Source organism: Sceloporus undulatus, chromosome 1, assembly GCF_019175285.1.
Source record: "Sceloporus undulatus isolate JIND9_A2432 ecotype Alabama chromosome 1, SceUnd_v1.1, whole genome shotgun sequence".
In the NCBI taxonomy this organism is placed as follows: domain Eukaryota; kingdom Metazoa; phylum Chordata; class Lepidosauria; order Squamata; family Phrynosomatidae; genus Sceloporus; species Sceloporus undulatus.
The window spans coordinates 31,430,566-31,450,269 of record NC_056522.1 but is presented as its reverse complement, the minus strand read 5'-3'; the positions used below and the strand labels follow the sequence as shown (position 1 = coordinate 31,450,269).

Here is a 19,704-nt window from a genome sequence, read left to right as displayed (position 1 = left end):
CAGAAAAGCCCTTTTTGTTGTTCTTAACCTCTCTAGCAAGCCTGAGTTCATTCTGTGCTTTAGTTTTTCTGATCTTATCTCTAGACATGCTAGCTATTTGTTTGAATTCCTCTTTGGTGATTTCCCCCTTTTTCCATTTCTTATACATGTTCCGTTTAAAATTTAGCTGAGTTGAAAGTTCCTTGGTCATCCATCCTGAGTTCTTGCGACACCTCCCATTTTTCTTCCTCATTGGAACTGTTTTAATTTGTGCCTTCAGTATCTCCCTTTTGAGAAACTCCCATCCATCCTGAACTCCCTTCTCTTTTAGTATTTCTGCCCATGGGATCACCCCCAGTATTTCTCTTAAGTTTACTGAAATCAGCTTTCCTAAAGTCTAGAATGCGTGTCTGACTATGCTTGGCTTCTCCTTTCCACTGTATAACAAACTCCAGGAGAACATGGTCACTTCCACCTATGGATCCCACCACTTGCACTTCATAATAATAATAATAATAATAATAATAATAATAATAATAATAATAATATTGTAAAATGTGCATATGTAGATGGATCTATTTGTAAAGCTGATTGCATAGTCTCTAATGTAGAAGTGAAGTTTAAAGCTGAATGACACACTATAATTCATTGTTTGTAATTATGTTGCTTTTAAAAAAAAATAAAGCCAATTATAGATCATCCACTGAGTTGAGAGCACAGCACAGAGAAGGAAGGTGTAACTTTTCCCTCCAATAACACTAATCCTGCCACACTTAACATATACATTTCAAATAGTGGCAGAGAACCAATGCAAGTTTTAGTATCATTGTTTGCAAATCTTCTTATTTTACTAATGACAATGGTCATCTTGTCTGTGGGCATGTGTGAGCATGGTGAATATCTTAACACCTCCCCCCCCCCCCACACACACCAAAGGCTGAATATCAGAACAAATGCACATACATATATTTTAGGAAATATGATTTACATTGAAAGTGATTATGAAACACTATTAAGTAGTCATTTAAACACAAAATTATAATCTCTTATTGCCAGGTGAATTATTCATCAATTCAGCCTGGATAAATGAAGGGGGAGAGCCTCTACCTTGCATATCATTTCCCATTTCTAGCTGTACAGCTGAGAGACATGGACAGCTAATGATGCCTTGTGATAGTATTCTCTGCCCCCTGTAAGAGAAATTAGTGGAAATAAAGATAGGAGACAGGCAGTCTAGCCACAATCTAAGCAGATGGATGAAAATATGGATCCACGAACCACATAAATACAGGGGCTAATTGCTTTTTGTTCCAAAGGCAGATGACAATGCATTCAGGGAAAGGTATTAAAGGTCTGTTGAAAGCAATTTGTATATTGAATCAGTGATTAAGAAGCAAGCATCTGTAAGCAATTAAGTTGGTGTCTGTCTTCTAAGGACATTTTTAAAGAGTGTTCTGGCTGGTATTGAAGCACTGACAGATTGAAGGCGGTTTCATGGTCACAGTTTGTGTATAGCTGAAAAAAAGTCGGAGGCATGAAGCTTATATAATAAACTCAGTTCAGGTGTCACCCACCAAGCGATAGTTTGGCCACTAGGAGCAGTCTCAGACTTGTGTGCTTCCTTTCTTTCCTCACTGTGATTATTACAAACTGAGAAGAGAGGAGTATGAACATGCAGGAGGAAGGGGTCACATGCGCTGAAGGAGATGTGGCCAAATAGCAGTTGCAAAATACTGCAGATAAGATGCTTGGTGTAATATATTTTCTTTCATCACTGGACCCTTTAACAAACAAACAAGCAAACCTCAGGTCAGCCCTTGTGGGATTTGCTTCATCTTATTAGTATCTTTTACAGCATAGTTATATAAGAATTAAAAAAGAAATTACCTTCCACTTCTAGGTTCATGGTTACACCAGACATTATTAGATAAGCATGTCACATTAATGTTTCCATCCATCTCTAAATCCAAGTAGTCAGCAGAGAGAAGCAATTTTACTTGCTGTTTATACCCGTGTACAAGTCAATCTCATGAATAAGCCAAGGGAAAGTTTCAGGGTCAAAATCCTGGATTTTGATATGACCCATGTATAAGTTGAAGGTAAAACTTAAGGAGCTATAAGGAAGGATGGAAAGGGTGAAATGCCACTTCCTTTCCTCTCCTTCTCTTGACCTCTCCCAACTGATTCCCAGGTGCTGCAGGAGAGGTTTTAATATCGGATTGAGAAAGGAAGCAAGTGGATTTAAATGAAGAGTTGTTTCCATAGGAAGCAAGGTCTTGCAAAATGGACTGGCGAGATCGTTTTAAATGAAGAGGTTTTTTTTTATAGGAAGCCAGGTCTTGCAGAAGGGACCAGAGAGAGAAGCAAGTGGATTTAAATAGAGAAGTTTTTTTTTAAAAGGAAGCCAGGGTTTGCAAAATGAACCAGAGAGAGAAGCAAGTGGATTTAAATGGTGAGTTTTCCTGATAGGGAGGATAGGCTGGCAAAATGGACGGGGAGGGGGGGGAGAAGGAACTGGTGTTCAAAGGAGATTGGGGCATCAGGCTTGCTTGCTTTAGGACTTTTCTAAGCATTACTGATGTATTATATAAGTCTACCCAAAATTTTAGGGTCAATTTTGTGGCATAAATTTCTCGATTTATAGTCAAGTATATATGGTAGTACGCAGATGGTTTTGCAGGAGTAGCTTTTTTGTATCCAGCAGATAATTTCCATATGTACATAGAATATCTTAGCATTTTCTTTTGAATATCAAAGTTTAATGAAGATAGTTTAATTGAATTTTTATATGTGTGTGTATATTAAATACATGTTTAATTTAAACATTTTATAAGGCAAGTGGAAAGAACAATATTATGATTAATACTAGAAGGAGCTGCTAGGGGACTCATGTTGCAGCCCAAGGTGTTTTTCTTAAGGAATGCTTCAGAGTCCCATTCTGTTCCCCATATTTTTTTATTTGGATGAAGTGTCAGTAATGTCCAGATGGCATTCAACTTTTATCTTCTTTCCAGCTGCTAATCTCAGGAAATTTGTGGAACTGGTATCTGGAAAAATACTTTTGAAGGGATGGGTGTTAGTGAACAAGCTGAAACTTAACCCAGGTCAACTGGATGTTCAGTGGACAGGGAGATGTCTCAATGGAAATTTCCAGTGAAAATTTGGAAATAGTCTTGGACAAGGTTTCAGTTCCATTGATGAATTAGGTTTGTTATTTGGAGGTCTTTCTGGATGCACTGTTGTTTGTAGAAGTAGATGTGATGAATGTAACTATGGGTACCTCTTATTATCACAGGCTGATAAGCCAGCTGCAAGCATGTCTGGAAAGCTCCAGTTAGTCATGTACTAGTACATATAAATTAGACTACTGTAATATTCTTCTAGGACTGGTTTAGAAAACAATTCAGAAACTTTAGCTTATTGAAGCCAGGACTTTGGTGTCAGTAAACCAAACTTTCAACTCCAACTCCTCTATTTTTCTACTGTGTCTGACTCGGATTTCAACTCTGACTCTTTCATATATGGGAAATATAATAATTAGTCATAACAAATTTACTTTGTAAAATGGTAGCACAGGACATCTCATCACCATCATGTGTATCAACAGACTATTTGGATTGCTAAAGCATAAAATACATTTATTTGACTAAAATTTCTGAGCAAGAAAACTCTTCTAAATTTCTATGAATGTAAATACAGTTGGCAGCCTGTATCCATGGATTCTGCATCCATAGATTCAGCTTGAAAATATTTCCCCCGAAAAATAATCCAAAAAGGAAATGTTGATTTCGCAATTTTATGTAAGGGAGATGGTTTTACTGCACCATTGTAGATAATGGGATTTCACTATCCACAGATTTTGGTATCCATGGGAGGTGCTGGAACTAAGCCACAGTGGATGCCAAGTACCTACTGTATGCAACAAACTAGGCATTTAGTCTTGTAAATTTTTATTTTGAAGCTGGAATCAGAGTCACTTCATGTGAGAGCCCTCCCTCCATGATAACTGTCATCCTTCAGCCTGTGAGGGAGTGAACAGGCAGGCCCAGCAGGCCCAGCTCCACCAGGGCTAGCCAGAAGAAGAAGATCTCTCCCTCCAGTCCACCTGCCTTGGTCCAAGCCTCAGAGGGAGAGATTAACCACTGGACCTCATCCCCTTCCCCACCACCATTCCCTTCTCCTTTTGTGTCGTGCCTTTTAGATTGTAAGCCTGAGGGCAGGGAACCGTCTAATTAAAAATAATAATTGTAAGCCGCTCTGATAGCCTTTAGGGCTGAAGGGCGGGGTATAAATACCATAAATAAATAAATAAAATAAAAATGTCTACTGACTGACTCCACTGAAAATTGCTTCCAGGTCTCACTCCATGATTCTTGACTCCAGAGCCCAGTTCAAGCTACCCATAGTGTTACTAGGAAACCTGAAGTGTAAGACACCAGTATTGTATAATTTGCACTAATTTTTAAATGGTTTGGGACCATGTTCACCTGCACCTGAATCAACATCACAATACTAAAAGGTCATAAAATCAATTAGGAAATCAATTTAGGAAAGAGGCCTTCTCAGAATTGGTCGCATGCTTGTGTACTTCTGTTTTAACTAGATTTCATAAAGCCCCATCAGTCCAAGCCTTGAAAGGGTATTAAACGTTGATTCTGTTTTGAGTCACATTTTCTTGAAATGGTGGTGGTGGTTTAATTTGCAGCTAAATTATTTTACTGTTTTACTTTCATTCTGCTAGAATTGTTATTGACTGCTGCTGTTGATTTACTGATTTGGACTCCCTTTGCTATTTTAATGGTCCATTTTATTACATTCTATGCTAATTTTGCTTTTAAATTTTGTGGTTTTAAGTTTATGTGATGGAGTCCATTTTACAAGAGATTGGTTCTGAAAAGTGGCCAAAAATTAAGAGTTGTATCTGATTTACTTTATTTCTTAGGAGAAACAGATGACCGTGAACAGGCAAAACTTGAAGTTAAAGTATGGGATCCAGATAGCCACCTCACTGATCACCAGATTGACCAGTTTTTAGTAGTAGCACGGTAAGAACAGAATACCCTGTCCCCTCCTGCAAAAAAATAATAATAAAGGGTATGTTCTCTCAAAATTATATGTTGTAATTCTCTCTTCTGTTAAAGGCAATTGGATGAAGGCAATTAACCATGGTTAATTCCTTTTGGCTATAATCAAACAACCCTGCCTAATTTACTCCAGATTGTGATTGTAATATTTTACCTTATTCTTCTGAGCAATGTAGACGAGAGACATTTAGATTATACAAAATACTTACCATTTATAATAAATTATATCTCAGAAGACATGATGTTGGTATTTCTTCAGAGGTGTTTGAAGTAAAGTATTGGCAAAGCTCTTTTTTGCAGACTGTTGGCAAACCTCTTTTGACAAGTAAAAATGTTTCCCACCTGTTTTAATATGATTTTTTTAAAATATATATATCATAATGGGAAAACCATTTATCCATCTATTGCATTTATAACTTTAAGATAGTTCTATATTCCTGACATACCTAATTTATAGTATAAAACACTGAAATGACAACTGAGAATCACTTAAACTGGAGCTATCCTTTTGTTCGGCTTTATTTCAGATGTGGGAAGGGACCATAGCTTATTAGTACACAACACCGAAATCTTGGAAAACTTACTTTTTCATGCTGGAATTCCAAGAATCCCACAAGAAGCATAGCCGATGCCATGTTTCATGGAGGATTCTGGATTCTGAAGTCGAAAATCTAACTATAGTTGGACCTCTGTATTCATCGTGATCCATTCTAGATGCCCCCCCCCCCCCGAATGGATATGAAAATCCACACATGCTCAAGTCCCATTGAAAGTAATAACAACATGGCACCTATGAGTGGGGTCGTGTGCACATGCCGCCGTTAACTAAAATGGGGGCTTGCCATCCGCAGATGGTTAAATCCGTGGATGGCAAGTCCACTGATAAGAAGGTGGACTGTATTGTTAGATTGGCACTATTGTTATTGGCACTATTATTATTTTCAGTCTAAAATGTGCAGAGGATGGCAATGACAGACTGCCTCTGAGCAAATTGTGCCAAGAAAGCCCCATAATAGGGTCAACATAAATCAGAAACAACTTGAAGGCACGGAACAACAAGAAGGATATGTGATCTTAGATCTTTATTTTAATTAGTTTTTCATTAAATTGTGGATTTGTTTCCTTTTGAAAAATTATTTGGTTCTGTGTTTCAGTTGCATTTACAGTCATATGAAAATTCAGTGCTGGATTCATGACTGAGAGCGGAGGCAAGAATCCTGTGGCCCTTCATTATGTTGTTAGACTAGAAGGCACAGCAGCTCTTGCCAGCATAGTCAGTTGTGAGAGATGCTGGGAGCTGTAGTCCAAAAACATATGGAAGGTCACATTATTCCCTAATCAACTTATAAGACAGCTAGTAAGCAGAGGCATCCTCATGATCACAAACAATTTTGCCTCAACTCTGGGTTGTCTAAAGGAAGAAGATTAAATTATTAAAGGTAAATACAGTGAGCCTGTGCTGTACACGGGCACATATACGGCATCCAGCCTACAAAGCTGTGCTGGGGGAAAAACAATGGCGCTCACAGCATGCACACCATGCCACACCACAGGCTTGCACCCCATTATTTTCAATGGGACACGAGCATACGCCTTTTCCCCTTACGCAGGGGGGCCCGGAACAGATCCTCCACATAAGGGAAGGGTCCACTTTATACATTTGCATTCATACAGAGGACAGTGGGTGAGAGAGAGATTTTTCATTATTTCACTACAAAACAAAGTTAGTGATTTTGACAACATTTATAATTTCACCAGCATTACAAAGTCTGGTCTTAGAAGAACTTTTGTCTAAACTATCAGACGTGGGTTCTGTAGTTTCAATTTTTTATGTCCTTTTCCTCTCCCACACTTTCTTCCCTTCCTTAACACACCTAGTATCCTCCTGTCCCACAAACAGAGTGATACATATATAACTGGCTTTTCTGCGGTAAGATCTGATAATTTAATTGTAAATTAGCTCAGCCAATTCTGTCTATTAATTCTTTTCACACGTCCAAAGTGTATGTTCTTTTAAGAGTATGTTATGCTAACTTTTTTTCAACCTAAATGTTTTTAATTTAATTTATATGCTGCCTTCCTCCTAAATTAGACCCAAGGTGGCTCACCTAAGATACTTTTAAAAAGTACAGTTTTAAAAACAGAATTAAAAATATCACAATTAAATTAAAAACATAACAACTTAAAAATATAAAATCATTAAAATATGCAAACACTCCTTCTTCTGTCCTCACCAAGCGGCCTGTGGTGGTGGTGGGACTGAGAAAAAGCCTTCCCCTGAAAAATTTAGAGTGGCAGGTTCATATGGGAAGATTTAGCCTTTCAGGTAATTTGTACCTAAGCCACATGTTTAGGTCTTTATAGATTATAACCAGAACTTTGAATTGTGCCCCAAAATGAACTGTTAGCCAGTGAAGTTGTTTTAACAAGGGAATTATATTCTCCCTATAACTGGCCCCAGTCAGTATTCTGGCTGCAGCATTCTGAAACCGCTGAAGTTTCCAAACAGTTTCCAAAAGCAGCACTACATAAAGCATGTTGTAGTAGTTCAAACAGGATGTAAGCAAGGCATGTCTCACCATAGCCAGATCTGACCTATTCCCAAGGAATACCCTAAAGCCAACAGATTCCATCTGATCTTGAAAGGTAAGCAGGGTCAGCTCTGGTTAGTACTTGAATGGGAGACCACCAGTGAATGCCAGGTGCTAGGCTATAATTTAGAGGAAGGAACTGGCAAAGCAAGCAACTACCTCGTGAGTATTTATTTTCTAAGAAAGCCCTATGAGATTCCTGGTGTCACCATCAGTTGACAAGTGGCTTGAACATGTGTTCGTGTTAGCTTTAAAGCCCTGGTTGTCTTAGCAGCTTCTGCCATAATAGGAAAATTGCAGGCTTTGAATTTCTTCTCCTCCCTTGCAAAAAGAACAAGCCTATTTGCCTGTGTGCCTTCTTTTTTTACAAACTGATTTATTATATGGAAAGTAGTTCTTCTTGGTACCTTTCTCACTGGCTCCTACCAAACAGTGGAATTCCCCTCTCTGCTCTTTTTTCATCAGGAGGCAAGGGCCTTTCTACTCCAACATATATTTAATGATCATTTGGTTGCAGGGAGTCATTTTGATGTGTGTGTGTGTGCGCGCGCGCCTGTATGTATGTGTGCTGTATTTTTAAACTTTATTGTCACGGTTTTAAATGAAATTATACGTTTAGAAAAAAATAATGGAATTTGAATATAGGTATAGAAAATACTCCAAAATCCAAAACTTTTTTTTCATAAATGGCTGAGATAGTGATGCTTTTCCATTCTGATGGTTCAGTGTACACAAACTTTGTTTCATGTACAAACTTATTAAAAATATTATGTATAAAATTAGCTTCAGACTATGTGTAAAAGGTGTATATGAAACATAAATGCATTTTGCATTTAGACTTGAGTTCCATCTTCAAAATATCACAATAAGTATATGCAAATATTCTAAAATTCAAAACACTTCTAGTTCCAAGCATTTTGGATAAGGGAAACTCAGCCTGTATGATAACTTATGTAATTGTGTTTTAACTTGCTTATTAATAAGGATTTAGGGTTTTTTTTTTTACTGCTTGTTTTCATATATTTTGGAGTTGCCTTTAGTCCTATGCTGTGAGAGAAAAGTGGGATATTCATTAAATTAATAAATGAATGAAGTTCTGACAGTGGACAGAATTCACTGCTCTGCTTCCATGGTCAGAAGTCAGAATGGACAATTTCCTCTCTCTTCTCCAGCCACCTCTGCAACCTAAAAACTTGTGGGTGTCAGGGAAGTTCTCTGAAGCAGTGGTGGCAGGTCACCCTCATATCATTGTGGGTATTGAATCCATTCCAGGGTTTATTTGGACTTCAAAGTCATTATCTTGTTACCCAAAGAAGAGAAGAGGGGACTAGGGATCCTTGCCCACTGTCTTTGTTACTTCAAAATGTTGGGGAAATTAGCTTTTCAAGGGGCTTGGGTAACCTTTGGACCAGGGAGCACTAATATATACCAGTACTAACTGGGAGGACTCCAGATTCTTGGTGAGTTAAGGAATTTTTTATATAGAGTACAAAGATACATACAAGATAGCAATTCAAACACACAGGGAGAGCATGCAGAGCTTGCCAAAATGGAAATGTGGAAGGAGGATAATGAAGTTTTAAGGGTTGCAATAAGGTTTTATTTACCTGTCTGAAGAGAAGACTATGGAAGACTGGGGTAGCTCAAACTGGGAGATCTGAGCATGACACAGAACATACACAGAGTGCAGGTGTATATGTAGGCTGGGCTGGACTGTGTACACAACAGCTAGGTCTTGAGGACATGTTTATACCTTAAAAGTAGTCCTAGGCAATTGGCTATCTAGCTAAGTAACCGCGACTGAATGGTTTGTCCCAGGAATCAACCATGGGATTCTAGTCTGGTTGATGGTTTTAACAAAAGCAGTGATTGGATCGGGATATCTCTGGCGATACAGTTGGGTTGGCAGAGAGAGATTGGCTTACTGCTTTGGGTGCAAAGAGATCCTTTGTCGATAGGAAATGATGACTATTTGGGGGAAGGAAGAAACGCTTTAGATGTGATGCTTTTGTTTACTTGGATGTACACTTACCTGTGGGAAGCGATTCTTCTTTTTGTGGCAATCTGACCTTTTTATTGCTCCTCAAAGGTTATTGATCTCTCAAGCAGGGTATGCAGGGATGCATAGCAATCTTCAAATATATTCAGCACATTGGATAGTTCCCTTAAAACTTTTGAAAACCCAGAACATATTCACCACTCCTCTTGACAACGAAGACACCAGCTACCAGTGCAAGCTGGAGCAAGCTTTTGCTAATGCAGAGGGCATCAGGGATAGTTGAAGAAAGTCCTGTAGCTAATGCATGCCTAGCTTTGGCTCTAGGCTTTGTAGTTTCTTTCTTTTCACCTTTGCATTGCCACAAGGTGTTCTGTTGTATGTTATTGGAAAGAGAATGTCTTCCTACAATTGTCTCTTGGTGTTTTCTGAGATGGAATTAGGTGTGGATATAATGTTGCCTTTGTAGCACAAGAAATCTTGTTTACAAATAAATCATTAGATTTTGTGGTTGGAGTCTTGCTGTTTTATACAATGTGGAGGAAATCAGCATTGCATCATTGATTTTAGTAATTTTCCTTTGAATTATGTGAAGAAAAGTAAGCATTTTGCTCTGTATTGTAATTGTGTTTGCATTTGCTTACTGAGTTCATGACATAAGTGATATTCTAGTGAGTGATTTGCTGATTTACAGTTTAGTCTGATTAATTTGAATTTGTATTGAAACAAAATTAACTAGTAATGATCAAAACATGCTACCGCTGAGTCTTGTACAGTGTGTCCTCCACCATTCCCGGACTTCATTAAACACCAGGATCCTGCCCTGAAAATACTTTTTCTGTGGTTTTGAGATTATGGATTGTTATCTCATCCAAACCACAATAGTTATTTCATTTAGTGTAACAGTAGGCCATTTAGAACAATGTTTCTTTTGGGGAATCATTTCAGCTTCTCCAAGCCAGCAACCTTTAAGCCAGGGGTAGGCAACCTTGTGACCGGCCCCAGCCCGGTTCTGCTGCTGATTGCTGCCGGGGCCTTTGGGGGGCAACTGTCTATAGAAGCCTCAAAAACATGCATTTATATTAACATTTTTTATAAAAAATCAGCAAATTTTTTCGCATGTCCTCCATTTTTTAAAAAAAGTGTCTTCCATTTGAAAATTTTGTCCTACATTTGTCCTGGTTTATTTATATATCTAATTTTTTAAAAAATTATTTAATTATTTATTTTTTGGCTTCGACCTCCCAGTTGTCTGAGGGACAGCAACCTGGCCCCCGGCTCAAAAAGATTGCCTACCCCTGCTTTAAGCACTGTGCTAACTAAGATTACCTGTTTGTTTCCCATGCGTGGAACTGTTCCTTTTTCACATTAAAATGTAAGGGAACTTCCCTGCAGGCAAAGAAAGATGTTTAAGGCCTGCTCATGGCTTGTGTTCTTTGCTGGACCTCTTCTAAGCCACTTGAAACACTGCTTCCCATTGTGTCACAAGCATGGTTTTTTTTTTTTAATTTTCCATTGCTGAGAGATAAAATCATAATTGTGTGGTACTGAGCTACAGGGTCTAAAGAGGTATCTGGGCTGAGCATTGTGTGTTTAGGACCTGGCAACTGCCAGATAGTGATATTGAGCCTCTATTATATTTAAGAACATAATTATTTTTGTTGTTTAACTTTTTAAGATACTTTCTTTTAAAAAATTGTACATAGGTATCTTGCAATACATTTAAGAGGGGCTCTGATATATCTGATCAAAGATCCATCTACGTAAGGATCCTGTTTTCCACTACAGAAATCATGTTTACTGGGGCAAGAAGGCAACAAGCATCCTATGCTGTTGCCTCCTATCAAATAACATTTAGTGATATGCTGCCTTTCCATTTGGAGGTTCTCGACTAAATATTTGACTGTCATTGTTCCATATTATTAATAGACCAAACTTCCATGAATTTGTCTGGTACTCTTTTGAGTTGTGTTCCTTAAATTAATTGACCCTAGAGTCCTGATTCTGCAAGAAATCACTAGATTGGGGCAGCTGCATTTTGGAGGTGAAAGTAGAAAACAAATTTATCTGTTGGGATGTTTGGAGATAAGAATAAATTTGGAGGAGTCTGTAGCCAGTTGAAGCATGTTTTTCAGCCTATGACAGAATCACTATATATAGCACAGTGTAATCCTGAGATATTATTAACTAAGATGATCCATGATTCCTACTTCTCCTTTTTATTTATACCCCCTTTCCACTCAAAGTGGTTAAAAAGTAAAACACATACAAATCAAGACAGATCAGCCAATGCTCAAACTTATTATAAGGATTTTCTAAGATAAATTCTTTCCTTGATAGCTTTGAATGCTTTGTGTGACTTTCTCTGTTTTTGTATCTTTGAATATCTCACCGGGTTTTAGCATGTTTGGGTTTTCAATGACTTGGAGAACAAAATTGGGGGCATACTTATCAAATTTGCAGATGACACCAAATTAGGAGGAGTAGCTAGTACTCCAGAGGACAGGATCAAGATTGAAAATGACCTGAACAGACTAGAAAACTGGGCCAAAGCTAACAAAATGAAATTCAGCACAGAGAAATGTAAGGTACTGCACTTAGGGTGGAAAAATGAAATGCACAGATATAGGATGGGGGACACCTGGCTGAACAAGACTACATGCGAAAGGGATCTAGGATTCTAAGTAGACCATAAGTTGAACATGAGTCACCAGTGCGATGCGGCAGCTAACAAGACCAATGCGATTTTAGGCTGCATCAACAGAAGTATAGTGTCTAGATCAAGGGAAGTAATAGTGCCACTGTATTCTGCTTTGGTCAGGCCCTACCTGGAATACTGTGTCCAGTTCTGGGCACCACAATTAAAAAAGGACATTGAGAAACTGGAGCGTGTCCAAAAGAGGGTGACTAAAATGGTGAATGGTCTTAAGAGGTGATATGATAGCCTTGTTTAAATATTTGAAGGGATGTCATATTGAGGAGGAAGCAAGTTTGTTTTCTGCTGCTCCAGAGACTAGAATGCGGAACATTGGATGCAAACTACAGGAAAAGAGATTCCACCTCAACATTAGGAGGAACTTCCTGACAGTAAAGGCTGTTCGACAGTGGAACAAACTCCCTTGGAGTGTAGTGGAGTCTCCTTCCTTGGAGGTCTTTAAGCAGAGGCTAGATGGGCATCTATTGGGGATGCTTTGATTGGATTTACTGCATGGCGGGGGTTGGACTGGATGGCCATTGCAGTCTCTTTCAACTCTATTATTCTATGATTCCTTATGCTATTCCCCCACAGAGGAGCCTTTGTGATATAGTGCTGGACCAGGACTATGGGAGACCAGGGTTTAAATCCTGCTCAGCTGTGGGTGACCTTCACAAAGTCCCAGTTATTGGCCTCTGAGGAAGGTAATGGCAAATTTTCTGTGGACAAAAACCTGCCCCCAAAACTGTATAGTGTAAGGTAACTGTAAGTCAGAATTGATTTGAAAGCATATAGAAACAACAGATTTCCCCACATTGTAGGTTTATTTGGCATGCATTTTCTTAAAATTAGAGAGAACACAAAAAATAGAAATAATGAATACTGCTTGTTCCAATGGATGGGTTGCTGATGAGGGAAAAAAAAACTGTTTTCTGTGATAGCAGTGAAATAGCAGTTATACATACACAGTGTTATCTGATAGCTGTAAGTCCCAGGGGTCAGTTTTCATCTTTAATTATCTGTGAATTGTTGACATGAAAAATCTGCAGTTTAGTGTTTGAGGTCAAAAATCCTAATTGGCCTGTGGAATGGCTTGTTGGTGCACACAAAACTAATTTTTGAGTACAATGAAGACTGTTTGAAAAGTAATGCAGACAAATGGAAAGGAAGTACGTTGTCTCTGTCAGGCATATTAAGCAGTACAGTACTGTGGAGTTATGGCTTAAGTCAAGGGTTGGCAGTGTACAGCCCGCGGGCCAGATCCGGCCTGTGGAGACTGTGGGACCGGCCCCAGCCCAGCCCTACCATCGATTACCACCCCCCAGCGGCCTCCTCCTCCTCCCCGCCCTGTGGGGAGGCCTCGGCCTTCCCACAGGGCGGGGAGAGGCTCTGGGGCCACCAGCGAACGCCACCCTCCCAGGCCTCCTCTGCCTCCTCCGCCCTGCCGCCAGGCCGGCGCGGGGCATGGAGGAGGGGGAGGAGGATTAGGAGGGGGTGGTGAGTGGCCAGAGGCCTCTGGCTACAAGGGTTTTTTTATTATTTTTATTTTTGGTGCTTTTAATGCTAATAAGTCTCCCTTGTTTTGACAATGATAGTGTGATGATGATGATGATGATGATGATGATGATGATATGAGTCAGCTTCAGAGGCATGCAGGCACTGTTTCAGAAGCCGAGAGAGTGTGACTTTCAAAAGTGCCTTTTCTGTATGTTTTTGGTTCTTTAATGGTGATATTGCTATCAGCAAGCCTCTGAGGCATGGCCAGTGTAAATTGCTGTGATTTTTACAAACTCATGCGCAGTGAAGAAAAACCAAAGTCCCTTGACCAAGTACACACTTCTGAGAAGTATAGTTGGTGCAAGAAACCTGAAACAGCAAATCCACTTCTTGTGAAACCACCTGGACATGTTCAATATATGCATAGCCATGTTAAACCATGTTCAGTGTGAAACCCAAAGAGTTTGGATCTGCAATAAGCCTCTGATTAAATATGCAAGAGATTGCCATGTTAAGTAAAGCCATGTGAAATGCCCAAATGTGCTTAGTGTGTGTTTTGGAATTGTGTGTGTGTGTGTATCGGGGGGGGGGGGTGTTTGGCCAGAAAGGGAAGTCCATTTCTGCCATCTGTGCCCTCATGCCTTCAAGATACAAGGGCTGGGAGGTGTGGTTGTTGTTGTGTGCCTTCAAGTCATTTTCCTGACTTATTATGAAACGATCCTTTGCAGAGTTTTTTCAGAGGTGATGGTGGTTTGCCATTGCCTTCCCTTGAGGCTGAGAGAGTGTAACTTTCCCCCCCCCCCCCCCCCCCCCGGGCAAAGTTTGGGTTTGTTGCTGTGTGTGCCTTCCAAGTTGTTATGGCTTCTGTGGGGTTTTTCTGAGCAGTTTTCTTCAGAGGGGATGGGGATGCCATTGCCATCCTCTGAGGCAGAGAGAGTGTGACATGCCCAAGGCAAAAAAAAAAAAAAAAAAAAAAAAAAAAAAAAAAAAAAAAAAAAAAAGAATGAAAGAAGTAGTAGTTAATTTTTCAAACCCTTTCCTTCCTAATAAAGTCTTGTGTGCCGAAGTGGCAGTAGGAGGTTTGCTTTTGCAGAACTGCAGTTGCAGAAAAGAGAAAAAAGAAAAAAGAGAGAGGTTGCAAAACGACTGGTTTGGTTTTTACTTCAAAATATGATGTGTGCAGTATATGTAGGTATTGTTTTTTATATTTTATTTATTTAATTAATTTCTTTAAAATTATTTAATTATTTATTTTTTGGCTTTGGTCCTCCAGTTGTCTGAGGGACAGCAACCCGGCCCCCGGCTCAAAAAGGTTGCCTACCCCTGGCTTAAGTAGAGACACTTCTGATGTGGATGTAACTTATGCCAGAGGCGGTGTGGTATTGGCAAGAGATGAGTTGCCTGTACACATAGCTGTGCTGTAGGAGTCTCTGACCTGTAGAGGTAGTATCCCCTCTAGAGTGTTAAACTAGCTCCCAGTAGTCCTCCTGACCTCTCCACTGAAAGTGAAATGTCATTCTATTATTATTTCCAGTCACTGGGGAGGCCAGCAGAGCAAGGAGAATGTGTTATCTTTGATTACTGATAGGAGATAATATGAATGTGTCCCCCACCCCACGTCGGCCTTACATGGGGAAAACAGTTGCAGCAGAGAAGAGTCTGTGTGCATGTAGAGAGGAACAGAGAACTAGAAATAGCTATTTGAGAGCAAGGGGTGGGGCAAATATTGCAAGTAAGAGCTTGGAGGGACCAGCACCTACACCCAATATCATCTTTCCCAACAACAGGTTCTTAAGAGCGCTTCAATCACCAAGGGCCAAAGGACTTCCACAGCCCAACATAGACAGAACTAGAATTTCTGTTCTGTAAATCAGCATGTGCTTTATAGACTATAGCAAAACCTTTGATTACATAGATCATGAAAAGCTATGGAATGCCCTTAAAGACATGGGAGTGCCAACACATCTGATAGTCCTGATGAGGAATCTGTACGCAGGACAAGAGGCTACTGTAAGAACAGGACACAGAGAAACAGAATGGTTCTCAGTTGTCAGGCCCCTTTCACCCTATCGGTTCAATTTGTATGCAGGACATATAAAAAAACAACAGGCTTGGACACAGAAGAAGGAGGAGTTAAAATAGGAGGAAGGAATATCACCAATCTAAGATATACTGATGACACCATAGTACTAGCAGCAAACAGAAGGGTCAGTCCAAAGTCCAAACATTTAATCCAGGAACTCAACAAGAGAGTTCATGAACAAGGTGCTTTCACCAGGGAAATCAGTTAACCTCTGCCGAAGGTTTTGGCATTCCTCCCAAGCTTTTGTCTCCAGCTCTCACTGGTACAGCTGATCCCTAGTCGCTTGGCGTCTCAAACAAAGCCTTTGAGACCACCACAGCCTCACCCTTTCAATCTTGTTTGGCTGTAAGAAGGCATTGATAAGTTGGCCTCTTCCTCCTCCTCCTCAAGGCCAATATTACCAGGGGGGCTCTGATGTCTGGATGCTGGGCTCCTGATCATCTTCTTTGTCACCAGTCTACTGGCACTGTCAGGGCCCAACTAGGGCCAGGCTCAGGGTCAGACTCCTCCACCTCTCTTACCTCTTTTAAGGCCTCAGCCAGGCTGGGCATTACAGTCAGTAACTTCCACCCTAATGTTTAAAAGGTCCAACTATGTGGGCAGGTTTGATAGATTGGACCATTAAATATTCTCTCGGGACAAACGCTGGGATGACGTTCAAATGCTACCTTAACATGCTATTTTTCTCTTTCTCAGTATGGTAGAAAAAGGCTTATATTTATGTAATACTTAGCCTTGGGTTTTTTAAATTGCAAAAAGATTTTAAAAACAATTAGTAGCTCACTAAGGAATTAGTGTGTGCTATGTATCTATCTCTATATATTTGTATGTAGATATAGATATATATCTTGGCAAGAAAACCCCATGATAGGGTTGCTATAATTCATAAAAGACTTGAAAGCACAGAACAATAGCCATAACACACACACACCATATATATATACACACACACACACACACACACACACACACACACACTTACATAAAATGTGTGTAATAATAATAATAATAATAATGGTTATAATAAAGATAATAATTGTATTTACTTTGTTCAGTCTTCTCACTTCCTATACCTCTGCTTAATAGTTTATCATGTATGGAAATGATACATGAATATATTTTGCTGTGAAAAATTTCCTCTTATAGGGCAACCTTCAGCATTGCTAGTCACAAGTAAGTTCCATTGGGTTCAGTGATACTAGGCAAGTGAATATTGGATTGCATCTTTAGTGCTGTTTCCCACTTGGCAGTACCTGCTTAATAAAATTGTCTAATATCAACTGTATTTTAAAGTCAATTTTCTTCTATAATCATTTAAAAATTGAGATGCATGTATAGGCCTAAGCTCACTTGTGAACACTGCCACTAAATCACTGGATTGTTATCCTATTTTGTAAGCAGCACTTAAACCTCTTTTTTTTCTGATTCACACACAGTCTTGTGCATATCTATTCAAAAGTAAGTCCCACTGATATCTTTAACAATAACCCAAATACTGACAGCAGCTGTAAGCACATTACTGAAATCTGCATTCTGTAAAAAATGAATCACAGATTTCTTATTTCTTATTAAAACACAGTCTTGTACATGTCTACTCAGAAGTAAGTCCCATTGAATTCATTGAGACTAACTCCCTGATAAATCTGTATAGCAATACATCTGTATTACATTACTGAACCCTCTTTTGTATTGTGCAGATGTCTTTAACACATCATTGTAAAATAGCTCTGAAGTGTTTATAAAGAATGCATTGTACTGTTAATGTGAATGCAAAGAAACAGTAAAATATGTATGAGAAAGGGCAACTGAATATGTGATGGTTGTATTTCATGATTTCCTTAGAGATTTTTTTCATTTCTTTGTTTGTGTTTTTCTCCTTTATTCAGTGCGGTTGGAACATTTGCCCGGGCTCTCGACTGCAGTAGTTCAGTCAGGCAGCCTAGCTTACATATGAGTGCTGCTGCTGCTTCCCGTGACATCACTCTGGTGAGTAATTACTATATATACTTGACTATAATTTGACATCATATATAAGTTGAGGACAGCTTTTGGGCTAAAATTATAGAATTTGATATAATCCATGTATACATTGAATGGGCATGTAACAAAGGATGTAAATGATGGAGTACAGGAAAATGATGCCGAAGTATGCCCCTTTCTTTCCTCCCAGACATTCAAAAAAGCTAGAAGTGGCACCACAGCTGAGAGAGTAGAGGAGGTTGGTGCTTCTTTTTGGAATGACTAAGCTCTCAGTTTTCACCTCTCTGTTTAGAGAAGGGAATGATTCCTATTTTTATAAGAGTTAAGGTACTGTAAGTATATTGACCCATGGATAGGTCAACCCAGGTTTTTTGGGTTGATTTTTTTACTAAGATTTCTAGACTTATACATGAGTATATACAGTACATTGAAATGCTGTTCTTACTATATTCCCTTATGAACCTGCTCATGATTTGAGCTGCCTGGGGATGCCCTTTCCTCTATCCCATCACCTTCACAGGTACATCTGGTAGAAACATGGGAGAGGGCCCTCTCAGTGGCTGCTCCCAGGCTCTGGAACGCTGTTCCCAAAGAGTTTAGACTGACACCCTCCCACAAACAAAGTTGGTCTTTTTAAAAAATTTAACAGGCCATTGAAGGCTGACTGTTCAAGTGAACTGGGTCCTGCAGAATTGCACTGTACTGTCTCTATTTTGTTTATTTGTTGTTTTTTAAAATTATATTTTTTAACTGGTTTAATTTTTTATGGACAGTTTAATTGTATTTCAACCTGTGTAGTTGTTACATTTTAAATGTGTCTCTTTTAGCTGGTATATAAATAATTATATTATCATTATTATTATTATTATTATTTGATGATAATCATGCATTAATCCAAATTAAGAGCCCAATCACTCACCGCTTTGCTTGCTGTAAGTAAGGCTTTGGAAGTTTTGAAATACCTACAAATGAATGTTTTGAGTCGCATCCTGTTTTCAGACTTCTGCTAACGCCCATTTGTTGTTCAGGCCATACCGCCCAGTAGCTTCTTTAGCTGGAGTGGAGGCAGGCAGGATATATTTATGGTATCATGTCTTGCTGCAAAGAGATGATTGTTTCTCTTTTATCCACTTCACCAATCCCTCTCTGGCTTGTTTAATGAGCTGGAGGGACAAAGATTTAGAGCAGGTTTTGTAGTTCTTGCCTCTCCAGTAGGCTTGCCATATCCCGCCTGGGGGTGGGACTTTCCCGCTTTGGGGCGGGGCCACACGGTCCCCCCGGTTTAGCCCCTCCCCCGGGACCTCCCCCCCCCAGCAAGGCCCTGGAGGCAGCTCCAGCCCTCCCCATGGCTGTGTGCCACCCTCCCCGCCTGGCTTAGCCTAGAGAGCAGGGCTTCAAAACATCTGCCACTCAGAGCTCTTGCCAGCCCACTTGGTATATATGTCTTGCAAAAGGCCTGACCTTCCAGGTTACAGTGAGCAAAGAAAAAAAGGCCATCAATCGTTCCTGTTTCCCTGGGAGTCTAATCGCCTCCTCTTTTAAATGTATACCACTCAGTATTGTTGTAATTCTTTATCACAGGATCGTTTTTGAGGCCCTAAACACCTTTCCTTGTAATATGCAAATTTCTCCCGAAGCTGACCAATGGGAAAGAAGCAATCAACCCTCCATTAGGGTTGGTTTTCAATGGCTTGGTGAAGGAAGAGGTTTTCCCTTGCAAGTTGCTGGTAAATAATAGAAGGCTTTGGGATAGCAAAAGGCTGCAGAAGTAGTTTGACCCCCCCCCCTTTAAACATCCA

General features: G+C 39.6%; 1 protein-coding gene across 5 annotated transcripts in view; it reads left to right on the top strand.

The window, feature by feature from the left end:
* Window positions 1–19,704, top strand: part of MTA3 (metastasis associated 1 family member 3) — a 166,244-nt gene that overhangs the window by 55,542 nt on the left and 90,998 nt on the right. For all 5 annotated transcript variants that reach the window (XM_042442499.1, XM_042442507.1, XM_042442531.1 and 2 more), the window contains exons 7-8: window positions 4,922–5,024; window positions 17,812–17,911. In XM_042442499.1, the coding sequence (XP_042298433.1) occupies window positions 4,922–5,024; window positions 17,812–17,911 (203 nt within the window). The remainder of the gene's footprint in view (window positions 1–4,921; window positions 5,025–17,811; window positions 17,912–19,704) is intronic.